Source organism: Pogoniulus pusillus, chromosome 5 (assembly GCF_015220805.1).
Source record: "Pogoniulus pusillus isolate bPogPus1 chromosome 5, bPogPus1.pri, whole genome shotgun sequence".
Classification (NCBI taxonomy): Eukaryota; Metazoa; Chordata; class Aves; order Piciformes; family Lybiidae; genus Pogoniulus; species Pogoniulus pusillus.
In genome coordinates, this window is record NC_087268.1 from 31109261 (window position 1) to 31124632 (window position 15372).

The 15372-nt window shown below is 44.1% G+C and overlaps 1 protein-coding gene across 2 annotated transcripts in view; it reads right to left on the reverse strand.

Moving 5' to 3' along the window:
• Window positions 1–15366, reverse strand: part of TMCO3 (transmembrane and coiled-coil domains 3) — a 39234-nt gene extending 23868 nt beyond the window's left edge. For both annotated transcript variants that reach the window (XM_064143689.1, XM_064143691.1), the window contains exons 1-4: window positions 15275–15366; window positions 14484–14588; window positions 11636–12172; window positions 5780–5959 (exon numbers count right to left, since the gene is read on the reverse strand). In XM_064143689.1, the coding sequence (XP_063999759.1) occupies window positions 5780–5959; window positions 11636–12082 (627 nt within the window). In that variant the 5' untranslated portion in view covers window positions 12083–12172; window positions 14484–14588; window positions 15275–15366. The remainder of the gene's footprint in view (window positions 1–5779; window positions 5960–11635; window positions 12173–14483; window positions 14589–15274) is intronic.
• Between the last annotated feature and the right edge of the window lie 6 nt (window positions 15367–15372).

Genomic DNA, 15372 nt, shown 5'->3' on the forward strand with positions numbered 1-15372 from the left:
TGTGCTCACCAAGCTGCTCACCATTATTATCAACAGTCCTGGCTAACTGGAGAGGTCCTATCTGACTGGAGGCTAGCTAATGAGATGCCCATCTACAAAGAGAGTCAGAAGGACGATCCAGGAAACTACAGGCAGTCTGACCTCAGTTATGGAGCAGGTCATCCTGACTGCCATCACACAGCACGCACAAGATGGCTTGGCAATCAGGCCCAGTCAGCATGGGTTTATAAAAGGCAGGTCCTGTCTGACTAATCTCATCTCCTTACACCACAAGGTGATTTGCCTAGTGGATAAGGGAAGGACTGTGGACATTGCCTACCTGGACTTCAGGAAAGCCTTTGACATAGTGTTCCACAGCATTCTCAGAAATTCATGGCACAAGGCTTGGATAAGTGCACTCTGCACTGGACTAAAAAACTGGTTGGCTGGCCAGGCCCAAAGAGTGGTGGTGAATGGAATTAAACCTGGCTGGCACACAGTCACTAATGGTGTCCCCCAGGGTTCAGTACTGCAGCCTGTTCTCTTTAATGATCTGGATGAGTGCACCCTCCAAAAGTTTGCAGATTACACCAAGATGGGTGTGTTAATCTGCTAGAGGGTAGGGAACTTTACAGCAGGATCTGGACAGGTTAGACTGACGGGCCAAGGTTAACTGTATGAGTCCAACAAGACCACAAGCCCTTTTGACTCCTCCTTGGGAGTGGCCTGAACCTGACCCCAGGTGCAATGGTTAGTTCATTCCCACTTCCTGTTTTAGACCCCTATAAAAGCAGAGGAACTTCCTATTTCTTGATCTCTCTGCCCTGCTTCACCAGGCACTACCATTCTGTTCCAGCTGCTCCTGCTTTACCATGTGGCCAGCCAACCATGTGGCGGACTAGCCACTTCCTGAGTCTACTTCTATCCATCTCCATCCATAGGGTTTTGTATGTATTTTGTATTTTTTTCCCTTCCCTATCCTTATTTTTTTTTTTTGTAACTCCCCTTACCTTAAATACTTTTCATTTAAAGTTTTCATTTTAACTTCCAAATCAGACCAAGACTATTCCTCAGGTGTTTTACCCCTTTTCACTCTCCATACCTAATTCTTTTCTTTCCAAAGTGGGGAGAGTGGCAAGGCACCCTATATATGATGTTGTTCTGTTAGGCCTTGGGTCTCTGGGAAGCTTAAACCAGCACAATGAGTCAGCAGTGTGCCCAGGTGGCCAAGAAAGCCAGTGGCATCTTGGCTTGTATTAGAAACGCTGTGGCCAGCAGGAACAGGGAAGTGATCACTCCCCTGTACTCAGCCCTGATGAGGTCACACTTCAAGTACTGTGTTCAGTTCTGGACTTCTCATTATAAGGACACTGGGGTGCTGGAGCATGTTCAGAGAAGGGCAACGTGGCTCATGAAGGGCCTGAAGCACAAGGCCCACAAAGAGCATCTGAGGGAGCTGGGGGTGTTCAGTCTGGAGAAAAGGAGCCTGAGAAGAGACCTACAACTACCTAAAGGGAGGTTGAAACAAGGACAGGGACAGCGTCATTTCCTTGAGGACAAGCACCAGGACAGGTTCACCACTTTGGTCACAACAACCCCAAGCAGTGCTACAGGCTGGGGACAGAGTGGATGGAGAGCAGCCAGGAAAAAAAGAGACCTGGGGTTACTGGTAGATACTAGGTGAACATGAGCTAGCAGCATGCCCAAGTGGCCAAGAAAGTCAGTGGCATCCTGGTCTGGATCAGGAACAGTGTGGCCAGTAGGACAAGGGAGGTTATTCTGCCCAGGTACTCAGCACTGGTCAAGCCACACCTTGAGTACTGTGTCCAGTTCTGGGCTCCTCAATTCAAGAGAGATGTTGAGATACTAGAAAATATCCAGAGAAGGGTCTGGAACAGAGCCCTGTGAGGAGAGGCTGAAGGAGCTGGGGTTGTTTAGCCTAGAGGAGGCTCAGGGGTGACCTCATTGCTGTGTACACCTACATGAAGGGAGGCTGTAGCCAGGTGGGGGTTGGTCTCTTCTCCCAGGCAACTAGCAACAGAACAAGGAGACACAGTATCAAGTTGTGCCAGGGGAGATATAAGCTGGTTGGTAGGAGGAAGTTCTTGCCAGAGAGAGTGATTTGCCATTTTGGCATGGGCTGCTCAGGGAGGTGGTGGAGTTGCTGTCTGTGGAGGCGTTCAAGAAAAGACTGAAAGAGGCACTTAGTGCCATGGTCTAATTGATTGGAAAGCGCCGGACTCGATGATCTTGGTTGGATAGGTTGGACTGGATGGTCTTGGAGGTCTCTGCCAACCTGATTGAGTCTGTGACTAGAGGAAACAGTTACAAGCTGCACCAGGGAAGGTTTAGGCTGGACAGCAGGAAACAATGGAATGATTTGCCCTGGACAGTGGTGTTCAAAGGGGTGGGGAATTGGTGCCTAGGAAACATGGTTTAGTGTTGACCCTTCAATGCTGAATTGAAAGTTGAACTGTATGATCTTGAAAGTATCTTCCAACCAAATATATTCTGTGATTCTGTGTCTAGAGAGTAGGCTGCTGTCATACCAGTGACTGACTGTGAAATACTCAGCTCTTCTGGACTGCCATATTTTGCCCAAGCAATCCTCAAATTTAATGAAGAGCTCACATAAGGCATCTATAAAACAGACTCTTATTTTCCTCCAGCACATTCCCCAAACTGTTCCACAAAGAGTGTTTGAAATATTTATCCTACTTTTTTTATCCTTTTCTTTTATTCCTTACAATTGTGTGTAACTGAATAAAAAGCTTCTTTGTGGGGATGACCTCTGACTCAAGTTTTGTGCATCGTGTAATATGACAAGCCTCAAAAGAACTGGTAGGCACTGAGTGATCAGAAAGGGAAACAAGGAACTTTAAACAAATTATGGTGGCTGCAGAAGTATTTAGAAACAAAAAAAAAAGCTGTTTTGAGTATTAGCATTTTTAGCTGCTGGAGAGCTTGATGACCTTTTTATGTATTAAGAAATTTGTCTTTTCACTATTTTTCTCCCATAAATCCTGTATTTTTCTAGACATTTGAACTTGATTCACCTAAGCTCATTGTTTACCAGGCTCTTTTGTGTTTCAAAATAAGATGCCCATTGCCATGTCTAAGAGGCTAACCCATGCTTCCATGTTTTCAGCTAACAGGAGAAAGCAGGAGCAACTACATACGAGGTACATGTAAATTAGAAGAAAGGTTTCCCTACAGTCACCAAAGAGGAAGAACTGTTTCCAAATCACAACACCCAGTCTGTGCCAAATCCTACTGTTCTTCTGTCATCTCTGCTCCCAATTCCCTCTCTCATACCCTCATTGCTACTCCAGGGATACTGAAAGATAGCTTAGAGCTTACTGTTAGAAATGTTGGCTCTGCAAGGCAAAACCATGCTTTATGCTGACTTTCACATTAAAGTGATTCCATTGTCCAGTGTAGTGTCCCCATCTTGTAGACAACTACTACTTTGCCTAGAACACAAAATGCTAATAAACCAACATCTGTTCAACCATCAGTGATAATCTTGCTTAGTGAACAATTTACTTTGAACTTCTGGAACTCCAAGCACATACAGAGTTTGTCATATGTTACTTTGTAGATAGCTTGTAGGCCTGGAATTTACCCAAACTTCTCTGCATCAAAAGTTTAAAAGTATCAAAGATCACATAAAAGCCATGTAATTGAATCCATACATGCCTCATTTAGTGCAGTTGACAGTACAGTTCAGATATAACAATAGGAAGAAAAGAGAAGATGTTTATAAGGTTAAAGCAATTATGGAAGTGGGGTTTTTCTTCTGTGTAATATATATATATACACATATATTTTGAAATTATAGTGCAGCTTTACTTTTACAAAAGAAAAGGAAACCAACAGAAGACAGACTATATTAAAGACCAAGAGTAGATGGCACAGGTTCAGATGAGCTTTAAAATAGTAATAAATTTTGAGGACATAATAAAACAAACAAAAAAACCCAAAACTCAACAACAAATACCACCAAAAACCCATCATTTTTTCCCCATGATTTTATTTCCCAAAACAGCAATTTTTGAAAGCAGTTTGTACATAACACAATACAACACACAAACACTACTGTCTTTCATTAAGTGAATTAAGTTAGATTTATTTATGTATTCCCCAAAAGGATGCTATGGCATTTTGCCAATTAAGAGGTGGAATAGAGGAAAATACCCTTGGTCTCTTTAAAAGGTGCCGTTGTACCCCAGCAGAACAGAAGAGGGCACTCCAGCTACCTTGTCCATTCCCCGTTGTTGGTCCTGCTAGGTCATTTTCCCTCTGGGGACAACTGGGGTTGAGCTGGTGTACATAAAATAAGCTGCTTTCACTTTTTCTCAGCTTAAGTATGACTACTAAAAAACATCCTGGCTTCTCAACTACAGAGCAACTGGTTTCTGTCCTCAGCAGAATTCCAGAGCTGTGCTGACCTCTGGTAAATTGCTCAAACTGAATGAAGTGTTTTCAAGAGCAAAAGCCAAGATAAATTGCAATCCAGGTTTATCCAAACAGGACCAATTTATAATCAGTCTCCAGCAAAGGCACAATGGGGCACTACTAGCTCCAAATAGACACAGTCTTACCTGAGGGACACTGTTCATCACCTAAATCAAAAAAACAACACTGCAAATAGACAAAGGTACAAAAAGCAGAAGAAATCAGAAGAGGAAGAAAGCAATACCATAAGCACATTTCAGGGCCTTACCCTGAACAGTGTATCTTTTCCTAGACTGTAAAAACTGCAATATTCTTGTTCTCCCATAACTCTCTCAATAAAGAGAAAAAAAATAGGTTTTAAGCTTAACATGTTAGCTCTTTATCCTGCAAAGTCTAAATATCATAGCCCACATCCACTGAGATGGTGTAAGTCTCATGGACTGTATCACAGTGGCATCCTGGCCTGCATCAGGAATGGTGTGGTCAGCAGGAGCAGGGAGGTCATTCTGCCCCTGTACTCTGCACTGGTTAGACCACACCTGGAGTACTGTGTTCAGTTCTGGGCCCCCCAGTTTAGGAAGGACATTGAGATGCTTGAGCGTGTCCAGAGAAGGGCGACGAGGCTGGTGAGAGGCCTTGAGCACAGCCCTACGAGGAGAGGCTGAGGGAGCTGGGATTGTTTAGCCTGGAGAAGAGGAGGCTCAGGGGTGACCTTATTGCTGTCTACAACTACCTGAGGGGTGGTTGTGGCCAGGGGGAGGTTGCTCTCTTCTCTCAGGTGGCCAGCACCAGAACAAGAGGACACAGCCTCAGGTTGCACCAGGGGAAATTTAGGCTGGAGGTGAGGAGAAAGTTCTTCACTGAGAGAGTCATTGGACACTGGAATGGGCTGCCCGGGGAGGTGGTGGAGTCGCCGTCCCTGGGGCAGTTCAAGGCAGGGTTGGACGTGGCACTTGGTGCCATGGTCTAGCCTTGAGCTCTGTGGTAAAGGGTTGGACTTGATGATCTGTGAGGTCTCTTCTGACTACAGCTGTCACTGTCAAAGTAGCAGTTGCAGGAAGGATTTTCAAGTGAAAAAAAACAAAACACAGAAACCACTAGAAGAAGTAATGATCATACATGTTTGCTCACTCCTAGCAAGCAATCTACCATTATTTTCTTCAGTTGAAAGGAAAGCAAAATCAAATGTAGAGGCAAAAGTCTGTGGAGTTTTTGGGCCTTTCTTAAATAGTCACTAAATTCCTAACATCTATTTAACGTGAGAGAAACAGCCCTACATGCAAGTTTCAACTGAAAAATAAATGCATACCACTGAACAGACTGAGTATAAAACATCACTTACGGATTTGTTGTCATCAAAGGCATGCTCTTCTATTTCCTCCTCCAATCTATCAGCTGCCTTCCTGACGTCTTCTAGAATCTCATCAAGCATTGACAGACTTTTGTTTTGATGCTGCATGTTCTTCAGAGCTTCAACCTGATGTTTTTCAGCTGCTAAGAGTTCAACGTATTCCATTTCTTCCTGTTGAATTTTACAACATACAGGTAAAGCGCTGGCCAGGCCTTCAAGCAGAAAAAACATTTGACAGATACACTCTGCTTTTGACACAAAACATCTTACAAGTGGAATTGCAAAAGCAATTCATAATGGCATTTGAAGATTACGCTCTCTTGTGCAAATTTTCACTGGGGGAAGCCAACACCAAACAAATGTTCACCAATTGCTGTCTACAATTACCTGAAGGCACATTGTAGCCAGGTGGGGGTGGCCTCTTCTCCCAGGCAACCAGCAATAGAACAAGGGGACACAGTCTCAAGTTGTGCCGGGGAAAGTATAGGCTGGATGTTAGGAAGAAGTTCTTCACAGAGAGAGTGATTGGCATTGGAATGGGCTGCCCAGGGAGGTGGTGGAGGCACCGTCCCTGGAGGTGTTCAAGAAAAGACTGGATGAAGCACTTAGTGCCATGGTCTAGTTGACTGGCTAGGGCTGGGTGCTAGGTTGGACTGGATGATCTTGGAGGTCTCTTCCAATCTGGTTGATTCTATGATTCAATCACCTTTTCTATTCCACTAAACAGTAGAGTTGCCCCAAGGTTACAATACGGAAAATACAAGAGAGAAATTCCTTTGGGGAACTCCAGAAAACATCTCAAAGCCATGTGAAGTTTAAAACTTAGTGCTTTAACAGGAAACCATAATAATCTTGAAAGCATGGCTTTATTGAATACAACAAACAAATGAACAAAACATCAGGGAAGCTTCTGAAATAAAATTATGTTCCCTTTCTCTTTGGATGCTTCAGGTTCAAAAAAAAGAACTAAAAAAGTTTAATTTATTGATCACGACTGGACTCAACGCTATGTCTTCTACATGGTTACCAACACAATAACCAAATATAACTTGAGTGGGGAGGGTTGTTTTTTGTTTAAAAAAAAAAACTGTGCTTCATATAACATGCAAACATGTATATATAAATATATACATATAAAGATGTACCAGTTGTGAGAGAGAACAACTATGAATGAGGAAACAATTGCGACCTTTTTCCTTTCAGCTAGATTCAGGATGCTAAGGATATTCAGACAAGAGAGCAAATCACCAAGGGAAAAGAACCTGGGCAGCAAATGAAAGCAATCTCTAAGTCAGACTAAATTCCCAGAAAACACAAGTTTCTGTGTCCATTTTAGATGCCTTGCCATACTCAGAAAACAGATAGAACATAGGTCTCCCTTAGGCTGTACGTTTTATCTACCTACCCCACACAGACACCGTAGATAACCTGGGCATCTAAAATGGTCCTAAACTCTTATATTTAAATAAGTGGAGTATCGCCTCCTCCAAACACATTTGTAGAAGGATGTTTTCCCCCTGGAAACCTGTGGGAACATGTGTGCAATTTAATCAATTTATTGATGTCAAGACAAGAGTATATTCAATACAGCCTGTAATTGTAGTGTAACCCCTTTAAAATCCTGACAGTCAGATGAATACTTCTGGTTGTGACTCAGTGACAGAATTGCTGTCTGTTGGTGTTTAGAATTACCATAGTTACACCAGCAGGATGAAAATTTCCCAGTTCCCAAAATAACTGGAGTTGGAAAAAATATAACTATTAACATGTTTGGACTACTGTCAACTGCTCTAGTTCTTATGCAACACATAAGCAAGAGCAACAGTGCTCTCAAACAGCCTCACGGAAAAAAAACCATTTCCTACCCGTTGTTCTCTGCTAGCAGACACTGCTTGAAAGATGTAAAGAACAGCCCCTCTATGAGTCACAGATTCTTTCCTCAGCAACAATTTAGAACTATTTCAACAAGACCAATTGCAGGGTCCTGCACCTGGGCCAGAACAATCCTCATTATCAATACAGGCTGGGGGATTAGGGGATAGAAAGCAGCCCTGCAGAAGACTTGTGAGTTCTGGTGGATGAGAGGCTGGACATGAGCAGACAAGTGTGTGCTTGCAACTCAGAAGGCAAATCACATTCTGAGAAATGTGGCCAACAGACCCAGAGAGGTGATTCTGCCACTTGACTCTGTTCTGGTGACACCTCACCTGGAGTACTGCATGCAGGTCTGGTGCCCTCAACATAAGAATGACGTGGACCTGATGGAGGTCCAGGAGGGCTGAAACACCTCTGCTACAAGGACAAGCTCAAGGAGTTGGGGTTGTTCAGAATCTTTTCTTCTTCAGGCTGAAGACACCTAATAGCAACTTTCCAGTACCCGAAGGCAGCCTAGATGAACAGGTTGCCCAGAGACATAGTTGACATCCTGTCCTTGGAGATATTCAAGGCCAGGCTTGATGGGACTCTGGGCAAGCTGATCTAATGGAGGATGCCCCTGCTTACTACAGAGAGGTTGGACTAGATGACCTTCGGTGTTCCCCTCCACCTCAAACCATTCTATGATTCAACAGAATATATAAGGATTAGATTCTTTCTCCTCAAAAATTGAACAGATTTTGACTGAAAGGATCTGATTAGTGCTGTCTGTCAGAAGAGACAAAACAAGCTGAACAGATCTAAGAGGTAAAGTGCAGAAAAGTAAAAGTAAGCATTGCTCGAGTTTACAAGAAGCTAACTGAATAGCAAGGCAGAAGAGCTTTGAAAACAAATGTAAGATCTCTTTTAAATCTCTGTAGTAATTTATAATTTCCTTTTGATCACCATTTTAAAAAATGGAAAGGACACCAAAGTAGTAATCATTACAGTAAAATCAAACTGGGGGATGGGGCAGGGGAGAAATAAATGGACAAAACATGTGTTTTCATAGAATCATAGAATCAACCAGGTTGGAAGAGACCTCCAAGATCATCCAGTCCAACCTAGCACCCAGCCCTAGCCAGTCAACTAGACCATGGCACTGAGTGTCTCATCCAGTATTTTCTTGAACACCCCCAGGGACGGTGCCTCCACCACCTCCCTGGGCAGCCCATTCCAATGGGAAATCACTCTCTCTGTGAAGAACTTCTTCCTAACATCCAGCCTATACCTACCCTGGCACAACTTGAGACTGTGTCCCCTTGTTCTATTGCTGGTTGCCTGGGAGAAGAGGCCAACCCCCACCTGGCTACAATGCCCCTTCAGGTAGTTGTAGACAGTAATAAGATCACCCTTGAGCCTCCTCTTCTCCAGGCTAAACAGGCCCAGCTCCCTCAACCTCTCCTCATAGGATTTGTGCTCCAGGCCCCTCACCAGCTTTGTTGCCCTTCTCTGGACATGTTCCAGCACCTCAACATCTTTCTTGAATTGAGGGGCCCAGAACTGGACACAGTACTCAAGGTGTGGCCTGACCAGTGCTGAGTACAGGGGCAGAATAACCTCCCTTGTCCTACTGGCCACACTGTTCCTGATGCAGGCCAGGATGCCATTGGCTCTCTTGGCCACCTGGGCACACTGCTGGCTGATCTTCAGCTTACTATCTATCAGTACGCCCAGGTGCCTTTCCTCCTGGCTGCTCTCCAGCCACTCAGTCCCCAGCCTATAGCGCTGCTTGGGGTTGTTGTGGCCAAAGTGCAGAACCCTGCACTTGGCCTTGTTAAATCTCATCCCATTGGCCTCTGCCCACCCATCCAGCCTGTCCAGGTCCCTCTGCAGGGCTCTCCTACCTTCCAACAGATCAACACCTGCTCCTAGCTTGGTGTCATCTGCAAACTTACTGATGCTGGACTCAATGCCCTCGTCCAGATCATCAATAAAGATATTGAACAGGACTGGGCCCAGCACTGATCCTTGGGGAACACCACTAGTGACTGGCTGCCAACTGGATGTGGCACCATTCACCACCACTCTCTGAGCTCTGCCATCCAGCCAGTTCTTGATCCAGCACAGAGTGAATCTGTCCAAACCATGAGCTGCCAGCTTGGCTAGGAGCTTCTTGTGGCAGACAGTGTCAAAGGCTTTGCTGAAGTCCAAGTAGACTACATCCACAGCCTTCCCCACATTCACCAAGCGGGTAACCTGATCATAAAAGGAGATCAGGTTGGTGAGGCAGGACCTGCCCTTCCTAAACCCATGCTGGCTGGGCTTGTGAGGACCCAAATGACGCAGCAGGTCCCTTACTGCTTCCTCATGGATTAGAGGGGGACTGTACTGATCCCTGACTCCATCCACCACTTCAGGAGTCCAGCTGTCCTGGAGACAACCTGTCCCACTAGTGAAGATTGAGGCAAAGAAGGTGTTAAGCACCTCTGCCTTTTCCTCATCCTTTGTCACTATGTTCCCCTCTCTTTTTGAAGTAAAAGAAAAAATATCCCATGTAATTTTCATCTTTTGGCAGGCATTTCCCCATTATCCTTTGTTTTACTTTACATAACATTTTTAAAGGTTAGAACAACAAATATTGTTTAAATAATCATGCATGTGACTTGAGAAGGAAGAGCATAAAAGATTGCTCATTTGAGTAAATATCTTGGTATCATAACACAAAAGCCTACACAATCCATCTCTGCAGAAGTTTTGACAGGACACATATCTAAATGCACTGTTACACACACAGGCCTCCTTTTATGTGAAAAATGAAGCAGCACCATTTTCAAGTTCTAGGGCAGATTACTTTAGTATTTTACAATACTACTAAAAGCCACTATCAGTAACAGCGAGCACTTCATTGGCACACCCCTAGATCCATGCTACTTCTACCCAAGTCTGTTTTAAGTCAGTCTGTTCTCACTGCACAGACCACTCTGGTCTCTCAAGTCTGCATCCTGATTTCCACCAGCCTTTTTGTCACATTCACCACACACTTTCTTGCACACAATTTCTTGCTATATGCACATCTCTTAAACTCCCTGTAGAGATTTTCCCAGATCAGATGCTATGCCCCAATCACATATTTATTTTCTTTTCTTGTTCCCTTGTGCAACAGCTGTGTCCTCTTTTAGATTACAAAAGCTAAAGAAAATTCTTAATATATTCCCCCAGTGGTTGTGGGGTAGAGCAAGGGAAAGAGCAATTTAAAGATCAAATTGCCTGAACAACTTTATCTCTCAATGGGAGACTTCCACTGCACAGTTTCAGCACTAGCAAGTCCACTAGACAGCAGCAGATTGTGCACATCCTAGCACATCTGCATTGACATAGGAACTCAAATTTTCCACTAAGTACTTGTGTTCAGCTGTTACTCATCTGTGCTTTTCCTGGTAAAGTTATCTCAGCCAACTCTTTCTCAAAACTACACTCTTTAGTCTAGGAGTGCTATATTGAGATAAAAATCAAGCAATCTCCTATTTTGCATGTCCATTTCACCCACATCTATGCAAATACTAAAATAAAAGGTAAGTAATTTTTCTGTTCACATTTTAGATTTGGGTTCAGCAATTCTCATTTGAAGTGAAGAAAACCAGTATTTTTTAAATGTAGGGTGTTACTTCCACTTCAATAATCCTACAGGCTTCCTAGTGAAACTCTTATGTGCAGTGACTCACTGCTTGTACTCCTTTCCCTTTAACATACATTTAGCTTTGTTTTGAAATAAGAACTATCTACTGCTATTGTTTCAACTTCTACACCAGGATTACTTCTGATTTTACCAATGGAAACAAGTACTTCATTCAAAATCCATTTTAAACAGCAAAATAATGCAAGTTTGATGTAGATCCAGTTTTGTATAAAAGAGATTGAAACCGTGCCATAGTAAAATTAAAATCTCAAGTAGAATATTCATACTCCAGTAATAAGCATGGCAGAACTAACCTTAATTGCAGCTTCTCTCAAGGCCTCCAGTCTCTGTCTGCTGCTTTCTTTCATATTTACAACATCTTTGTAGTCACCCTGTAGAGCTCTCTGGAGGCCATGGATTGCTTGAAAAACTGAGTTTTCACTTTCATTTAGCTCCTTTTGGAAAATTTCAAAGGTATGCACCTGAAAAAGTTTCTCTTCATCAGACAGCCCTGCATTCTTTTCAACTGCTTTTATAGCATTTTTCAGTTTGTTGAGAACAACGTTCTTTTGGCGAAGAAGGCCAGAGAGTTTTCTGCAGCTCTCCAACACCCACTGCTTTCTCTGAGCAGCAACAACTCCTTTTCCACGGTGCAGCTTTATTGCATGCTTTACTACATCTTCATGGTCTGCAGGATTTGCTAACTGGCCACAAGGCAGTGAAACCAACGTCCATAAGGAAATAAATCCAGTTGCCTTCATTCTTCACTTACTGCCTTTGGAAAATGATAATCCAGAACTGCTCAAAGCTTTCTGCTACGTGGTTTCTGCATTCCCAGTACGTACAACATGCTGCAAAATAATACCAATCAGTTATCGAACATGATAATGTTGGGGCATTAAGTCAAATAACTGCAGAAAACAAACCTAAGGCTGCATTCTACACTGTAACTTTTAACAGTATATACATGATCTCCTTCAGTCAACACTTATCAAAACCAAGAAACAGCCTGGGGCTACTGATAGATTTTTCCTCCTTACACTTCAGCTATTTTCTAGATGCAATCTTCTTTTTATAAACACTGATTAGAAAGCTTAGTCATTTCACATGGTAGTCATCTGCACCTCTTACATGAGAGAAAAGCCATTAAGCATACTAAGCCATGGTGCCATGGGCTGTACTTCAACCTAGAATCAGCACTCGTTATTCTTATCTATCAGTAAACTTCTTGTATTTTTTCAAACCTTTTCTTAAAAAAAGGGTACCATAGTAATTTATTATTTATACCACCTCAGAAGCACTAACACACTCAACTATACTAAATAGAACAAAAAAAAGTTCAACTGAAACAGACTGCATTATAAATCATACTTGTGAAAGAAATGGTTAACAGACTTCTGAGCAGCACTAGTTTAGATCGAAGACCTTCACCTGAAAGGCTGCACAGCCTCAAGGCACTTTATTTCAAAGCTACTTACTGATCCTCATGATTTTAAAATAGTTATACAAACACTGAAAAGTAAAATTGATTCATTCATAATTTCACTTCCCAGAAGCTACTGAAGATCTAAATTTAAACTGCTGTATTTGCTTTTAAGGCCAAGCAGGATATAGTTTCAGAACAATTTTCCTTCCCCCAAATCCTACAGGGAAATACCAGCATTACTGTAAAATAACAAAGTAGCATTTTCTTTAAATGAAAACAACAAAACACAAAAGCCTGCCAAAAACAAAACAGAAGAACACCAGCCAAACCACTACATCATGAAACTACACATAACAGTGTGTAAATCTATGTATAAAACATAAGTTTTTAATTGAAGCATAGCATTCTAAAATGCACAACAAAGGCTCCAGGTTAGTAGATCATCAGAGCAGGTTTTTGTCTATAACTTCACCTGCAGTCTTGATCTCCCAGCCAACATTCTTAACCAGGAAACAAGATACAGACTTCATCATTTAGGAGCGGTCTGCCTAAGAATCCTGCCTCCCTGTATTGCAGTAGCACAAGTCCCAAAGGTAGCTATCAACATATAGGATGGCAAGCACAGATATGTGCTACTTTCCTTTTTCAAATGCCCTCCCTTTTCTGTTTCTGAGAAAAACTGACTGTGGATTGGTTTGTTGCTTTTCAATGCATGAAATACAAGCCAAAGTATTCAGCCATCAATAATTTAGTATGGGCTAGAGCTTAACAACAAGAAGAGATAAAATAATTTAAAATTAAGAACTAAAATGACAATTAAGCTAGCAAAAACATACCTACACTGCCTTGATATTATTATTTTATTAAAGTAGAAATATTTCAGAACTTTAAGAGAGCAAAAGGGTTTACTATTTTGAAGAGATCAGGAAAAAATAACAGTCCCCAACACTTGGCAAAATTCTAGAAGGATACTTAAGGAACTATTTATTCATGCATATAAGTAATACTCTTCCTGCTTAATATATTTAGGGGAGAGATTTTACTGAATATATTACAACCTATTCCTGCAAGAAAGAAGGGAAAGAAAGCACTTAGTGTATACTCAAGCTTCCATTTGCAGAGTGCCAAGTAGAAGACTACTGCATGGTCTTACATACTGGTATGTCAAACCACGTACCTAAGTTCTGAGGAGGGATACATACCAGTAAGCTTACCAATTGTTGCACTGGGTTAAATTAGCACTGTGGTTCTAACCAGTAACAGTGTTTTTTTACTCGGCTATCAAAAATTAATAAGAAAATTGGTGCCTTAAGAATTATGACCTCACATAGAAATGTATAACGTGCTTCAGCACACAAGAGAAAAATAAATCCCAGCACTCCTCTCCGGACACCCGTAAGTATCAAATTAGGAGGAACTCCTGACATTTAAAACCCTTTTTAAGCACAATTTATATTCTCATGGATTGCAGCTCACCTAGCTTCCTGATTTTCCATTCCTGAACACGATACTGTACGACTGTATTTCACCAAGCCCATACTAGACCCCCTGTCCAATGTAAGCTCTGATGCTCTCTCCCCAGACGCTTGCCGATCCTTCCACATCTGCCAGTTTGACGCCCCCCACCGGTGTTCTCAATCCAAGGTACTCCTCAGGGTCCACCGGGTAGCCGCGGCGAGAACACCGGCAGCTGCCGTGCCGCCTGGGCGGCCACCTCCACCCCGGCGCGTACCCACCTGAGAGCGATGGCCGCCGGAGGGCTGCTCCCAGCGCCGCCGCCTCTCGCCACGGGCCAGCTTCCGGGCAGCGCTTGCCGGTATCTGTCCCCGCGGAAGGCCGGACTGGGGCAAGGGAAAGAGGGAACACAGAAAAAGCTCAGGAGACCGGGACCAGCCAGGTCCTTTCGCGCCCTTTCATGGCAGCGGAAGGAGGGCAGGAGGCGGCCGTCCCACAGTCCGCTCGCCCGTCCTGCGATTCCGGCAGCAGCATTCAACTTTCCGGCCCCACGGCAGCAGGACCAAAACCGCTGCCGCCTCCTCTTCCTCGCGGCCCCTACCCACACCGTGCCTATCTGAGGGCACCAGATAATCTAGCTGATGAGGAAAAGGAGACACCCACCGGCCCCGGCCGCTGCTTCCTACCTCCAGCCCACTCACCTGAGAGGGAGGCCAGCAGAGGCCAAGGAAGCACGGAAGGATGTGGTAGCAGTGTGATAGGGTAAAGGAGAGTGGTAGCCTGTAATAAAAGGTACCAAGAAGCCCCGTACGTGTCAAAAGCCTTTCCCACCCCCGCTACAGCCACCCCTTCTCACTCGGCGCCGGTGCGGCACCTTTAAGCGCAGAGCCAAGCGGGCTCTGTAGCCCGAGTACCCCCTGGCGGCGCATTAAGGAAGCACAAAGGCGCACGAACCACCCTCACTCCCTCCGCGTTCCGCCGCGCTGCGCGGTGCACGCTGGGAGGCGTAGTCACTGCTGGGCCCTAGGCTGCGCAGTGCTGCTCAGGCGTGCCACAGGCCGGCGGACACTGCCTCTCTGCTCGGGCGGTAGCGCAGGGAGGGCCAGAGGCTGTGGCCGACGCGCGCTTCGATCCCGGCGCTCCGCCTTTGCGCCTGGTGCCCGTCAGCGC